General features: G+C 36.9%; 1 protein-coding gene across 2 annotated transcripts; it reads right to left on the bottom strand.

Annotated features, from left to right (window-relative positions):
• Nucleotides 1-2,240: 2,240 nt before the first annotated feature.
• saal1 (serum amyloid A-like 1) lies at nt 2,241-10,616 on the bottom strand. Of its 2 annotated transcripts, none has more exons than XM_065291509.2 (13): nt 10,480-10,616; nt 9,741-9,937; nt 9,540-9,641; nt 9,288-9,371; nt 9,102-9,181; nt 6,022-6,081; nt 5,816-5,931; nt 5,557-5,716; nt 5,303-5,385; nt 4,767-4,931; nt 4,484-4,668; nt 2,573-2,665; nt 2,241-2,495 (listed from the first exon to the last, which is right to left on the bottom strand). In XM_065291509.2, exons 1-13 carry the CDS (start codon nt 10,481-10,483, stop codon nt 2,400-2,402), a joined length of 1,425 nt encoding a protein of 474 aa, XP_065147581.1. In that variant the 5' UTR covers nt 10,484-10,616; the 3' UTR covers nt 2,241-2,399. The 2 variants fall into 2 exon arrangements, with proteins under 2 accessions (XP_065147581.1, XP_065147582.1); XM_065291510.2 differs by having other exon boundaries at nt 10,466-10,600.
• Nucleotides 10,617-15,284: the final 4,668 nt, after the last annotated feature.

Genomic DNA, 15,284 nt, shown 5'->3' with positions numbered 1-15,284 from the left:
TGCTTCCTCCCCTAGGGTACTCTCAGTTGGCTCAAATGTGGAAAAACCCAACTGTTGGGTCATAAATAACCCTAAGATGGGTTGTCATCTGTAGGTAGAAACTACGGAGCATTTGGGTTGACATAACCCTACTGTTGGGTTTGTCCATATTTGACGCCAAATATTTGTGGGATAATGTACAGGCAGCCGGTTGTTATCGCAGTCCAATCAGTATTCGATGCTAATCGGAGGGTCTTGTATCACTGAATGGGCTTATTTTATGATAACAACCGGCTGCCTGTACATTATCCCACTTATTACACAGCTATTTACCTCAGGAACATTAAATATTGATTTGAAATATTTGATTTACTCATTTTTAACGAATGCATACCTTCTGTGAAGAAAACACTTTTACTTTCGGTTGTTAAGAATGTTAAACACACTTTTGGTTTAATCATTTGTAATTATAATGTCACATATGTTATTAAAATTCATATACAGTGAGGAAAATAAGTATTTGAATACCGTGCTATTTTGCAAGTTCTCCTACTTAGAAATCATGGAGGGGTCTGATATTGTCCCCTTTGAGAGACATAATCTAAAAAAAATTCCAGAAATCACAATGTATGATTTTTTTATTAATTATTTGTATGATACAGCTGCAAAAAAGTATTTGAACACCTGTCTATGAGATAGAATTCTGAACCACAAAGAAATGTTAGGCTGTTTCTCAATATGCGTTCTTCAGTGATTTTGAGTCCTTGTGTTCTCGCTCTACGTCATCATAAACAGTTGAAGTTCAATTCCAATGCTCAAGAACACAAGTACAGAGCACGCATGAAAATACCCAGATGTCTTCTTGATATCGAGGATGCATCGAGTGCAGATTTGCGTGCTGAAATCTGGGGAGGTCAGGTGACCAACAGGAAGATCGCACACATCTCAGTTCTCACAAGTGTGTTCTCGCGAACTTTTGAGTTCGTTCTTCCAAGGTCACCTAGCAAGACCGATCTCCACGAGAACGCAAGTCCGTTCTTTGTGTTCTTGGAATTGAGAAACAGCCAGTCTGCCTTTAAAATGTCCATCTCCAATCCATTTATTATCCTAAATTAGATGCATCTGTTTGAGGTCGTTTGCTGCATAAAGACACCTGTCCACCCAATAAAACCAGTAAGAATCCAACTACTAACATGGCCAAGACCAAAGAGCTGTCTAAAGACACTAGAGACAAAATTGTACACCTCCACATGTCTTAAACCAGCACATGTCCAGGCCCATCTTAAGTTTGCCAATGACCATTTGGGTTGCTTATCTACGTTTTCTAGGTTGACAGAAGCACAGGGAACCCAGTTATAGCACTTAAACATGGAAAAGGTAGATTTGATATTGCCCCTTTTGAAATGAACAGTTTTTTAGGCACTGATGTGACCCTGTCCGGTTAAAGTCTTAAAATCTAATAATGAGATGTTGGAGCATCGTAGTTTCATTTTAATTTTTGACATGACCTTACTCAGTCAATATTAAAGATATCAAGATTAAATTTTACAGTTCTTTACATTGTGTAGGATGTGTTTATATAGAAAACAGGAAATCACTAAAAATATATTAATCACTAACATTTTTGTTGGGTTTTCCCAGCTATTCCCAGATGTTCTTCAAAGCGTTTAGCAATTTTTTTCTACATTTTATAGTCCTAGACCTCCTCAAAATAAATAAAAACATTATGCCTGTGGTTTCTAATCACGCAAACGAGGCTAAAATTAGTCGCCATCTTTCCATTCCCCTCCCTGCCTAGGAGAGCTGCAACCCGTGTCTCTCTCAGGTCCTCCTACACTCTGCATTTCCATAAGAATGCAACATGCTCTACATATCAATCCCAACTCTTAATTAAAGAGCTGTTATATTCCTGCTGGCGTCACGCGCAACAGGACGCGTTAGGCTCTCCGTTTCTAGCCATCGTGGAGGAACAGGACATTTGGAAAGCAAATGAGGGGGGGGCATCACAGGCTGGACGTGGCGCGCGTTTAAGGGCCACCTGATGTAACGACGTCAGTAAACTCTGAAGTGTAGACAGGCGAATGTGCAAAAACAAACAAACATGAGAGCATGTTTATGATCATTATGAGATTTTTTTTTTAAATGGGCCTGAAAGCTTCGAGTAAGATTTACGTTAAGGAGGAAATATGTATGTGTACACACGCATAAACATGGTGTAGGTCAAAATAAAATACATTTCAACTAATGTTAGAAAATGGCAACCACGTACAAAACATTTATTAAAAATGTTCACCAAATAGAAATTTCAGAGACTATAAACATGGACTTAATACAACAACTTAATGAAGAAATAACTGAAAGGTAGACCATTTACAATAAAAGCTAAATCTATTGTAAAAGACGGTTATGTTTGGCCTGGTTCATCTTGACGTATCAGATGAAATGGAAAAGTCCTTCTTTATCTTGTCTGCCAGTTTGGGTTCCACCTCTGACAACAGAGACACCATGTGCTGTACCTGTAGAGAAGACACAATGAGAAGACTTAAAATCACACAAGACACACCACTAAAAGACAAGAGATAGTAGGACATACCACTGAAGTGTACTGCGGTAGAAGAGCGCTGACGGCAGAAATACAATTTTTCTCTGTCAAATGTCCCTTCTTGACTAATGAAGATAAGAGATCCTGAGGAGTAAAGGAAGAACAATGTTTTCATTAATAATCTTTAATGTTTCTTTGTATAAATTAATATTGCATCTTCAGAGTGAAACATGAATGAATGCGTTTATTTCTCTCGCTCTAACCATGCATCCCTCCATCTCCCATCTATCTCTCTATGCATCTATCTATTTATATATCCATCTATACATCTATCCATCCATTCCTCTCTCTCCATCCATACATCCATCCATCTGTCTATACAGCCATCAATCTCTCTCTCTCTCACTCTCTCACTCTCTCACTCTCTCACTCTCTCACTCTCTCACTCTCTCACTCACTCACTCACTCACTCACTCACTCACTCACTCACTCACTCACTCACTCACTCACTCACTCACTCACCATTCATCCATCCATCTCTATCTATATATCCATCTGTCTATCCACCCATTTATCTCTCCTCTCTCCCTCCATCTGTCCATACCCTACCCCTCTTTTTCTCCCTCCCTCCATCCATTCATCTCTCTATCCATCTATCTATATCTATACATCTATATATCCATGTGTCTATACAGCTGTCCACTCGTCTATCCCCCCTCTCTCTCCATCCATCCATCTGTCTCTATTTATTTATCCAACAATCTCGAACTACCCATCCATCTATCTCTATCTATATATCCATCTGTCTATCCATCCTTCTTTCTCTATTTATTTCCATCTGTCTATACAGCTGTCCACTCGTCTACCCCCCCCTCTCTCTCCATCCATCCATCCATCTCTCTCTATCTATATATTTATATATCATCTGTCTATACAGCTGTCCACTTGTCTATCCCCCCTCTCTCTACATCCATCTATCTCTCTCTATTTATATATCCAACAATCTCTAACTACCCATCCATCTATCTCTATCTATATATCCATCTGTCTATCCATCCTTCTTTCTCTCAAGCTGTCAATACAGCTGTCCACTCGTCTATCCCCCCCTCTCTCTCTATTTATATATCCAACAATCTCGAACTACCCATCCATCTATCTCTATCTATATATCCATCTGTCTATCCATCCTTCTTTCTCTCTTTATTTCCATCTGTCTATACAGCTGTCCACTCGTCTACCACCCCCTCTCTCTATCTATATATCCATCTGTCTATACAGCTGTCCACTCGTCTATCCCCCCTCTCTCTCCATCCATCCATCTCTCTCTATTTATATATCCAACAATCTCTAACTAGCCATCCATCTATCTCTATCTATATATCCATCTGTCTATCCATCCTTCTTTCTCTCCGTCTGTCTATATCAATGCATCTATATATCTCTCTCCATCTTGTGCTATCAATTTCTTTCTTTCTCTCTCTAATCCAGGGATGGGCAACTTCGGTCCTGGAGGGCTGGTTTACCGCAGAGTTGAGCTCCAACCATAATTAAACACACCTGAAGCAGGCAATTAAGGTCTTACTAGGTATACTAGAAACTTTTAAGCAGGTGTGCTGAGGCAAGATGAAGTTAAACTCTGCAGGACACCGGCCCTCCAGGACCGAAGTTGCCCATCTCTGCTCTAATCCATCCATTTCATTCTATATCTCTCTTTTTACAATATCTTTATTACGATTATACCAAACTTAATTTTGATTTGTCAATTACATTTTGTATAATTATGTATAATGAAACTGATATTCCTACATATTCACTCTAGTCAGCCGCTCCTCATATAAATATAGCAAGACAGAGCAAAATATACGAAAACAGACGTTTTGCGATGAACAACATTATACATTCGACTGCACATGACATTATTCCTTTGTATACTTTTTCTAAATCTTAAGATGCTGATCTCACCTCAGGTATTTCCATAAGTACAATAGAGAGAAAGTCAGCTGTGCTTTCGACTAAAGCTTTGAGCTGTACATCCGTTTCCTCTTTATCGTCCTTCCTTTCCGGTTCTGAATTACCATCCGTCCGACTCTGACGATATTCAGCATAGAACCGCAGAACACGAAGAACACTTCCTACTAATTCTGCACCTGTTTAAGCAAACGCATAAAATAAATATACTGGCAAAATGGCTCTCACACAGCACACGCTGAAGCCATGAAATGGTGCATAAATGTCTGTTTCTTACTTATATTTGTGCGAAGGCCGGAGTGTAACGCAGACAACAACGCTAGCGCTGGGGCGAGGAGAGGTTTTTGCTCATGTAAAATGAGCGGAGGGTCATCCGGCTGACATAAGTCCTCACACACGACCTTACACAAAAACTCCCAGATGGCGTTACCACATCCTCCAACTGCACAGACAAATATTACACAAATATTAGCATTGAGAAAGGTGCCTGTTGCAAAAAAAATAACATAAAGGTGCATAAATTATGCTGATTAATACATGCAAAAGTTAAAATTAGGATTTTTTTTATGAAAAACGCACTAACAATATATTTAGCAAAAGGAAACTATAGATGCAGAATAAATTTAATTTACTATTATTATTAGGTTAGGTAAGATATTTCTTGAATATGTTTAGGAGGTAAACATTAAAATCCTTGTGTGTGTATATATATATCGATAAGAACCTATGATATCTAAACTGAACATGTTACATGCAAATACATAAAAGGTTTTTGGGGTACAGAAATGGTCTGAAAGAGGATTTACATCTCACCCAGGGCCTGCATGCCCTCTTCTACTGTTGTTAGAAGCTGCAGTGAATGAAGATACACTTCAAGTCCCTCTGGACTCTCTGACCTAACACACACACACACACACACACACACACACACACACACACACACACACACACACACACACACACAGTGAGCATAGATCTGATACAATGGGAACACTCAGAGGAATGGCCTGCTAAACACCCTGAACAGACAGACAGACAGGTCACATGACCTAACTTTAATAACTGACCTAAGCTGTGTCGCCGCCTCAAGCAGAGAAGAAGCGATGTCCTGCTGTCCGTCCTCATTCGGGTCACTCCCGCTGGGCGCAGACACCCAACTCTTCATCAGCTCCTCATCCTCATCAAAGAGCTTATCCACCAGTTCCCCGACCTTAACCAACAAATCCACTAGACGAATAGACAGAGAATTACACACAGATAGGCATCAGCTCTAATAGGTGGTAGACAATGAAGAAGTGGCAGCAAAGGGTCACAAACACCACTGACCGTTTGTTGAACTGCTCATTATGAAACCGAGACTGTTACACACTGCTGGTTGCTGCTGTATTCTGTCCAGCCACAGAGGGGCGACATCGGGCTGAGACACACAAGTTAGCAGGAGCCTTAAAAAAAAAAGTGTTGCAAGTCACACTACGGCTTTCCGAGAAACTAAGTACGTACGTTGAGTTTCGCAAAGATAGTTTTTGTCTGACCTGCAGGTTTCCAGTAATGTAGGAGGATCATTGTCACCGAGCAACAGCAGTAATACAGCACTGAAACATAGAGACAATATGTTAAACAAATGAATAATCATGTATAAGAAGACCAGAATTACTTAAAATTATTGGCATTAAAAACAACTTAACAGAAATAATAATGATGGAAATGTATTGTTCACTCCTTACATTACATTTTAGGTTAAAAACCCAATACTAGAGGTGGTACTATTTACAGATTTCCAATAACCGTGATTTCACCCAACGCAAGTATTACGGATTATGGTGTTAATTCTTCATATATGATAATATTAATACATATTTATAATAATAAATAATTCAGCATGCATTTCTAAGTTTGCCTTAAAGGTATAGTTCACTGTAAAACAAAAATGCTGTCATCATTTACTAACCCCCCTTTCAAACCTGTCTGAATTTCATTGTTCTGCTGAACACAAAAGTATATGTTCGTAACCAAACAGATGCCATTCACATCCAAAGTATTACTTTCCTATAGAAATCAGATCTAAATGATAAAAATATTTTTTTAATGAACTATCCTTTTTAAGAACCACAATGGTTACAAACTCTGCCCACCCTTCACTTCTGAGTGTATTTTGTTGTTTTTCTTTTCTCTTTTTTTTGCTACATTTGGCTGATATTATAATTTTTTTTATAAAACTATCCAATAGATACTGTGATAATATAGTGAGGGTTTTTTTTGTCCAGGATAACCATGTAGTGAAAATCTGATATTGTAACATGTCTACTATATACACACACATATTTGTGTAGATAAAGATTATATTTGACTCGTGCTGGCAAAATGAGTAGAATTTTGAGCTAGAGGCAAATGAAAGTATTAACTCCGATTTTGGTCGAACCCGAGGTTTTTATAAAAAAAAAGTACATTAAGCGGCCTAGCTAGCGATCTCAATGGTCTAAATAAACATCTAGAATTATCTTTATTTGTATGTTTTCTGAGAGGTGCACTTTCCTGAATGCTTAACCTATACAAAGGTGCAAGTCCATCCACATATGCGTGCCATTTTGGTTTCAGTTTTTAAAAACATGCAGGAATTAGACAATAAAGTGCAGAAATTGCTTGATGTTAAAAAAGTTATTAAGAGAGACAAAGTTTGGGACCTGATTGATGTTAAAAGAGATGTTAAAAGCAATAAGACATGAAAGATTTTCCTTACGCTGACTATAAGATCCGAAGCACGAACAGACGCAAGTGCACATGCTATATTTAAAATATATTTAAAAAATATCTATTTTGACAATAATTCACGCAGGTAGGACCTATCATCTGTGAATGTTCGGTCTCAATGTCAATCAAACAATAAAAGAAAGATATATTTTTCCTATGGTATTGTTTTTGACTTTGAGTGTGCCAACTGTCAACTTCAAACAGGTAAAGCTCTGTAATGTTTTGTCAGATTACAACAAATCATACATCGCTTAAATACTTTTTTTTATAAAGAATGTAAAAATTTAAAACTCATTCCGACTCATTTTGATAGGCACGGGTCACATATATTTTAGGTGACGTGATGATAAAATCTTACCTATAAATTACCTATAGATTTGCGGTTAATTTTAGCTGCTTGAGTGTTGAGTGACACATAAGTATTTAAATGTACTAACAGACGCTTTTCTCCAAAACCTTAAGAGCAAACGTATGGAGGACAAAAATGACTTGAGTCTTAATAAATAAATGTAGAAATACATGAATACATTTAGAAATTAATGTAAGTATAACAAAAATGGTAAAAAAAGTGGATACCTTGACAAAACGTTCTATTTATTTACCTATTTATATCTGCATTTATTAATTTGTGCATAAACTATTTACTTATTTTTTCTGCATTTATAAAATTATATCTGTATTTATTAATGTATTTATTTATTCATACTTATAATATTTATTCATGCATTCATTAATTTATTTATTTCTATATTTCTACATTTAGTTATGCATTTTATTTATTTAGACTTAACCCTTTAAATGACACAGCCCTTTTTGAGTGGGGGGGTGGTGGAAAGGTGATGTGTACACCTTCTAAAATTAATATAACTCCAGCATTTTTTTGGTCTAGAAGACTAATTTTGTTCTTGTTTTAAAAAAAGACAATTTAATGTTTTTTTTACTTTTTTATAGCAGTTTACATTTAATTGTAATAAATAAAAAATGCAATATAGTATTATTTTTAATACATAAAATTATCAAAAAACTGAGGTTTGTGTTGGATTGCTGCACACTCTTGTCTAGGGCTGGGCAAAAAAATCGATTTTTCGATTAATCGTTTTTTAAAATGTGGTCGATTCAGAATCGATTCTCAAAGAGCAGAATCTATTTTTTTCTTTCATATTTATTTCTGTAAACATTGAACGAAAGATTAACGTTAATCGAATTACTAGTCTTCTTCACTAGATGTCCCCCTATTTTTTGCTTTGCGCAAGGTTACTAAGGAGCGAGAGGCAAGCCTGTCATTCATTAATTCAGTGCTTAAAATGGCGGTTTCAGGTGCTTCATCGATTTTAATAATTAATTACCCACTTGAAACCTGCTGTTCACTGTTCTTTTTATTAGTATAGTATTTGTATTTAATCTATATTTATTGAGTTGAATCGAGAATCGAGTATAAAAACTGCCCCCGAGAACCGGAATCGAAAATTGAATCGAGAATCGAATCGATTTGACAGCTTGTGAATCGAAATGGAATCGATCTGGAAAATCTGAATCGATACCCAGCCCTACTCTTGTCACAAATGAATAAATTACAGTTACTGCATTATTATTACTGCTAAAAGGTTTTGAAATATGAAAACTACAGTCACTGACCTTTCCTACAATATATAGTTTGTCGTGATAGATTAACCTTTACATTAAAAATATTGAAGTAAAACTTAGGGGTCCCGCTCACAGGACAGCGTCAGTTAACTGGTTAAGTCACATTTTGTCCTCCATATAAGAACGTAGTGTGTCAATAAATAAACTGAACAAAAAAGGAACTGTTTAAGATGAAGTACAGTATATCTGAGAGTGGGGATGAAAACTGTGTGCGTCATACCCAAGGTCGGCGTTCTGACTGAGCAATAGACACGTATCATGGAAACAAGCCATATTACCCAGAATTCCAACACAGATTTCCTGTAATAGAAATTCGGAGTAGTCAAATATGCCGTAGGGAAGGCAAAGAGAAATCTGATATCTATTTATTGAACAGCTGTTCAGTTACCATGGTAAAATGACTTACAGTGAGACGTGGATTACGTGACTTTGCAATTACACCCAATAAAATGTCTGGAGCCTTGAACTCTTGTAGAAAAACAGACACGTCCTAGAGAAAAAAAAAAAATGTAAAGAAACAACAAAAAACATTTGTATGGATGATCAAAGACTGTGGCATTCAAATGATCATGATTAAAACAAACATCCATTGTGTCCACACATATGATAATGTCATCTAGATGACGCATATGGATTGTTAAATGTGATTTCGATGTACCTTATCCATAGCCATGTCCCACAATTTACACAAGTCTTCTTCCAGCTCTTCTGTTAAAACCACTGAAGCGTCACTTTGTTCCTGTTCTTCATCTGACACCATCTAAATCAACAAAAGAACATATCAGATAAAAGCAGCCTTACAAGAATATTTAATCTCTTCTTGTAAAACTTCCCATATGTTGACTCGGTTATGGTATACCTGAATAAGGCGGGTCAGGGTGCTGAAGAGCCAGTGTTTGCTGTACACCGTCTCACCAATGGCGTCTGCCTCCTCACTGGCCTTGGGTTCATCTTCCTCTGGAGGAGGCGAAGGGTTACGGTCCATCTCCGGCGAACCTGTGGTGGATGATTCGCCCCCATCTCCATCCACCTCCTTGTTGGGGCATTCATGCTGCTCTAATAAATATAATTAATAGTAAAAAACATTCACACATCTGTAATGAACGAACAATTGCACCATGAACAATTGTTTATGGACAAACATCTGTACATGAGATTATAATTCATGGCTTAAACGCATACAAAGCATGTTTCATAGAATTAATGCATGTATACGTCTGTAATGACCCCTTTGTGTATACAAGCTCCATTTCATTGAGTTAATATATGCATATTGCTGTAAACAACATGTGCAATCAAAACTTATTGAGTTAATGCATGCATTTGCCCCCAGCTTGAGAACCACTGCTGTAAATCACGCATGCCACGAGTTTAGCACGCGGCAAACACATGAATGTATGACGCAAATAAACACTGCAGTCTATCCATTAGCATTTAACGTGTTGAATGTTTGAAAAACACAAAACAGGTTTTCCCACATCTAATAATGTATATCATTAGGCTGGTCAAACAACGCGGCAAATATTGATTTTAATAAAACAAACATCCACTGAGGGGGCCAGAAAAGTAGCTAAACAAACTTACATTTCCGGACTTACCCATTATCCCCGATAGGCTTAGCGACACAAAAGCGCTTAGAAATATCAAACATCACAAACACCCAGATGCACTGTTTAGTTGTTTTGAATAAGCGCACAAAATTGAAACACTTCCGCCTCTGCGGTACAAAGCATGATGGGAAAGAATGACGAGCGTCCATCTAGAGACCAATGGACAAAATGGGCGGGGCTTCTCGCCTGTGAAGTCGGGTCTGATGGGCCAGGTAATAATAGTAATCCTGTTTTATTTTTACATTGTGAATATTATTTACTTTTTTTTTTTAAATAATAGTCGTAGTTGCAACTTGATTAATTGTGCAAATTACAGATTTAGTAGTACGTAGAAAACGTCGCCATGTGATACTTGTTTCCTTTCTCATCTATAGTCAGTGTGGACCAATCACAATCATTTGTGGTTACCGATAAAACGTTTTCAATTAGTTTGCAGATTTCTTTACCGGATTTTAATATATAAATCCCAATTCACAATTTAAGCAAATTATACGTGTTTTTGTTGTTGATTTACTGAAGTGTTTTTTAATAATTAATTTCTGTTACCAAAGCCGTTTCTCAATCCCAAGGCTGCAGCCTCCGGAGGTCGCATTTCTAGGCAGCGTTATTAAGAGTGTCTTATTTCAGAATATTAACAATGATAAAGTTGACTTTGATTCTTAGTAAATCGTAAATTATTGTACTATGCTTATGCCATGGAAATGTAATGCTCGTTTTTTTTTAGATTTTTATACATTTATTGATTTTTTTAATGGAAATATGAACAAAAGTATACAAACATATTAACAACAAAATCACAAGACAAAAGAAACTAATTAAACTAAAATGATCACACAGACAAAACATTGCTGGAGGTAGATATTTTATTCAAATAACACTTCAAATTTGGAAATAGGGGCAAAATTTACTAGTAAATAAATAGATTTATTAATAAATATTTGTCCTTTAAGTTCGTTTCAACCTGATAAAACCCAAACAAAACATCCTTGTTTAACAAAGAACTTGACAGGCTAAATATAATTTTTTATTGTAGTTTTCTTTAAAGCATGTGAAATAATAAACAGTATGCTGTGCGACGCTACGAAACTACAACTCCCATGAGCACTCCCTGCTCAAGTTAAAGTTTTTTTGTAACATGGAGAGCTCCAGCGCTAATGGATTTCCGAACGTACTGGATGCAGTCTAGTGCACATACGCACACTTTGCGCAAGAGGAAGGATAAGGCCCTGTCCCAAATGGCGCACTTCATGTGGACTTACGCTCCAAAGTGTGCTCATCAGCCAACCCCCCCCCCCCCCCCCTTGCACACTTGATGCGGTCTTGGGCGAAGCCCGCTCTGTAGAAGGCTCCACGCACTTTACCAACCCAGAAGTACTTGCAAAAGAGCAATCAGATCAATCAGACAACATAAGGGAGGAGTTCACACTGATGTCCCAAAACAGTCTATCCCAAAATACGACTCTAGTGCGCCCTCTTGGACTTCGCGTCAAGGGTCCCTAAGGTCTGCACTACATGATGTTATCAAAGTGTGGACTCTGAGGAGGTCCACAAATCCTTAAGGTACATTCACATTATAAGTGACTTTGTAGCTGTGTGTCACTCGTCTCTTTCAAAAGAGGCATTTCTATGTCTGGTTGTCATAAACAAGGAAGTAACGTCCACTCCAGTAACTATCGAGAGATGGATAATGTGAACTCCACTGCTTCGTTCTCATTGGTAGTCGCTCCGCTCATAATTTGCATAAAGTTTCTTTCTATGGCCCTGTCCCAAATGGCACACTCTGGACTTGTGGTCCTCCTCAGAGTCCACTCTTTGATGACATCATGTAGTGCAGACTTTAGGGACCCTTGATCGCTTGATGCGAGTCCACGTGGGTGCACCGGAGTCGTTTTTTTTAAGAGAGTTTTTTAATGTAATGCTCAGATAACTTAAATAAACCAGACTTGATGACGTCTAGCAATGCCCCACACGTGTCACTATACATTTAAAAGGTGATACAGGAACTAACATTACATTATAATATGTACACACTCAAAGTTCAAGTTTACTACTTTTGCATGTCAATATTAATAAGGCACATGCAGACAGGCCAAAAGATTAACAAGATTGTCACAAATCAAACAGCAAAGGACGTTCTTCAATTTACTAATTTGTTTGTCTGCTTGACTGCTTCCTGTGTATGACCTCGAAGTGCGTGTGTGCGCTTCAACAAACAGTATTCATCTTATATGTAGAAGCCTGATGTTATACTGCCATATAGAAAAAGTAGCACTACCGGTTGAGTGAGTCTACTTTTTTACACCGTTGAAGCAGGGCTCTCAAGTTATATTACAGTTTTTCTGAATTGCCAAAACACTAAACCCCAATCTTTAAACCAAATTCATAGTGGCCTAAACCTATTTGTCAAATCTTTTTGCAAAACTCTAAACACAAACTTCTCACTAAAACAAACATTTTACACCGCAATGCACTTGTTTTATAAATGCTTTACACAGGCAGGCAAAAGTTGAACACAACTAGGACACAGTTGTCATCGAGCAAACACAACAAATCAAAAATTGTACACACTTTTGTCTAATGGTATTTTTTTTACCAGATGTGTGGATTGGAAACAGATGAAGATCATGAGAAAGAACAAGACACCAGAGATTATGCAAATTGGCAAAATTTGCAGTTACTGACTTTTTACAAAATACAAGTCCTGCTTGCTTATACAGTAATATTAAAAACGTACTATTACTTGCAATACTTACAGTAAACTTTTCACTATATTCTCTGAAATAAACTTGTGATTACAGTATACAGATTTTTAACAGTATTTTTCAAGTGTGGTGTTATATGTAATAAATATGTATTTTTCTGTAAGCAGATGTCCTGGATGTTGTGTTTTGCATTTTTTAAGGTAGTGTCTAATGGATGCTCTCTAGTGTTTTATATTATAGACTTATGTGTGTACGATCTGAAAGCTTGGTTTTAAGTACCAGTACAGGTGAAATGGTTTTGAAGGAATTGTTCAGTTTGAGAATTTGGATTTGTGTTTAAGATGTTGAGAAAATGAGTAATGGTTTCAAAAATGTGTTTTAGCAAATCAGAAAAACTGTAAAAGTTTGAAATGAGATTACATCTTTTAGGGGAGGGGCCACTCAGGTGTTTCTAGAAGTGGCCTGTCTGCCCTAACCAATTCCCAAACCAATTTTCAAATGGATCAAAATGAAAAAGAAATGTGTGTGTGTGTGTGTGTGTGTGTGTGTGAAAGAGAGAGAGAGAGAGAGAGAGAGAGAGAGAGAGAGAAAGAGAGAGAGAGCAAGCACATTTCAGCTTATGAATGGTGTCATGTGTTGTGTTGATGGCAAGGCAAATACATCCTTTCATTAATTTCAGAAAGCCTCTACTACTTTCCTTAGTTTCAGGTCGGTTAAAGCTTCTGGTTGCAAAGCAGTTTTTGTGGTTTTGACCGAATCAATAATAATTTAGCACGAATTTGGCAAAATTACCCATCATCAGCACTTATTGTCTTTGATTTCGTCAATGAATTGTAAAATCGAAGTGCTTACAAAATAAAGGGGTTACCACATTTATCGTATCTTTTTCTTTTCATCTTCTACTCTGTGTGCGATCGTGTGAATGGCTGAAATGCTTGTGTCTCACGGTAAATTAGGTTTTGGTTCTTTGCCACTGTTGCCTTTGGCTTGCTAACTGAGAGACTTATGTCATGTATTAAGAGAAGTATTCTCTGATATTATATAATCCTATAAGTATATAATCCTACAGACACTTTTTACAGTAAGTAATGTACATTTCATGATATTTTTGCAACTTTTTCTCTATTAAAAAAAAAATTCATGTAAGCTCTACAAAATGTGTTTTCTGTAGAGTTGCTTTGCAACAATGCAAAAATGTGAAAAGCGTTTTGTATGGATATAAATTAAAAAGATAGTTTACACAAAAATGAAAATTCTCATCATTTACTTACTACAAATTTTTTCTAAACCTGCATGAGTTTCTTCTGTACAAAAGAAGATATTTTGATAAACGAAGGTATATGTACAGTTCATTTTGCCTATTGACTTCAGTTGTATCTGTGGAAGTCATTGGGTGCTTTCATCTTTGCGGTTACCATTATTTATCGAATTATCTTTGTTGTGTTTAACACAGAAAAAAGGAATACATACAGGTTTAGAACAAAGTGACAGTATGAATGACAATTTCTTTAAAACTGATAATTGTTGGTGTTAGGTTGTCTATATTTTTGTTATTTGTAACTTACAATGAATATGTCTCTGTATTCCAGCTTTGACTTATCCTGCATACACATCAATGTCACAACCCAGTATGTCAATATAAACCTGGCACACTACACCAGTTAAGGTTTATCTTCTGTTTCCTCCCTTTACCAACAGCCCTGTTTCAAGCTAAGGCATTTCTGAGAAACAGCTGTTTCTTCAAGATTGTCAACATTTGAGTCTGCAGTGCCAATATAAAAGTGAAGATGTCTATACACAATGTTTGTCTTTGGAGTGGCTCTTGAGCTATAGAAGAGCTTGAAGATTCTTGGATGGCTGTACTAGTATCAGTATATTATGATATTTGAGTTTACAAAGGAGTGTCTGAATTGACTTAATGTCTAATGAGTCAACCTTTTGCTTGTTTTTCACTGTGACAGATAATAAACACTGGGCTGCCTATGAGTTTAACACACTTTACTCGCCCAGTAAGTCAGGACACAGTCGGAAAAACAGGAAGAAGATGCTTTCCCGAATATTCTAAAGGAAACAGACTACAGTAGTAATAAA

The sequence above is a fragment of the Paramisgurnus dabryanus genome, chromosome 23 (assembly GCF_030506205.2).
Source record: "Paramisgurnus dabryanus chromosome 23, PD_genome_1.1, whole genome shotgun sequence".
NCBI classification, from domain to species: Eukaryota; Metazoa; Chordata; class Actinopteri; order Cypriniformes; family Cobitidae; genus Paramisgurnus; species Paramisgurnus dabryanus.
Note: the sequence above shows the minus strand (reverse complement) of the source record. Positions and strands in the feature narration are given on the sequence as shown.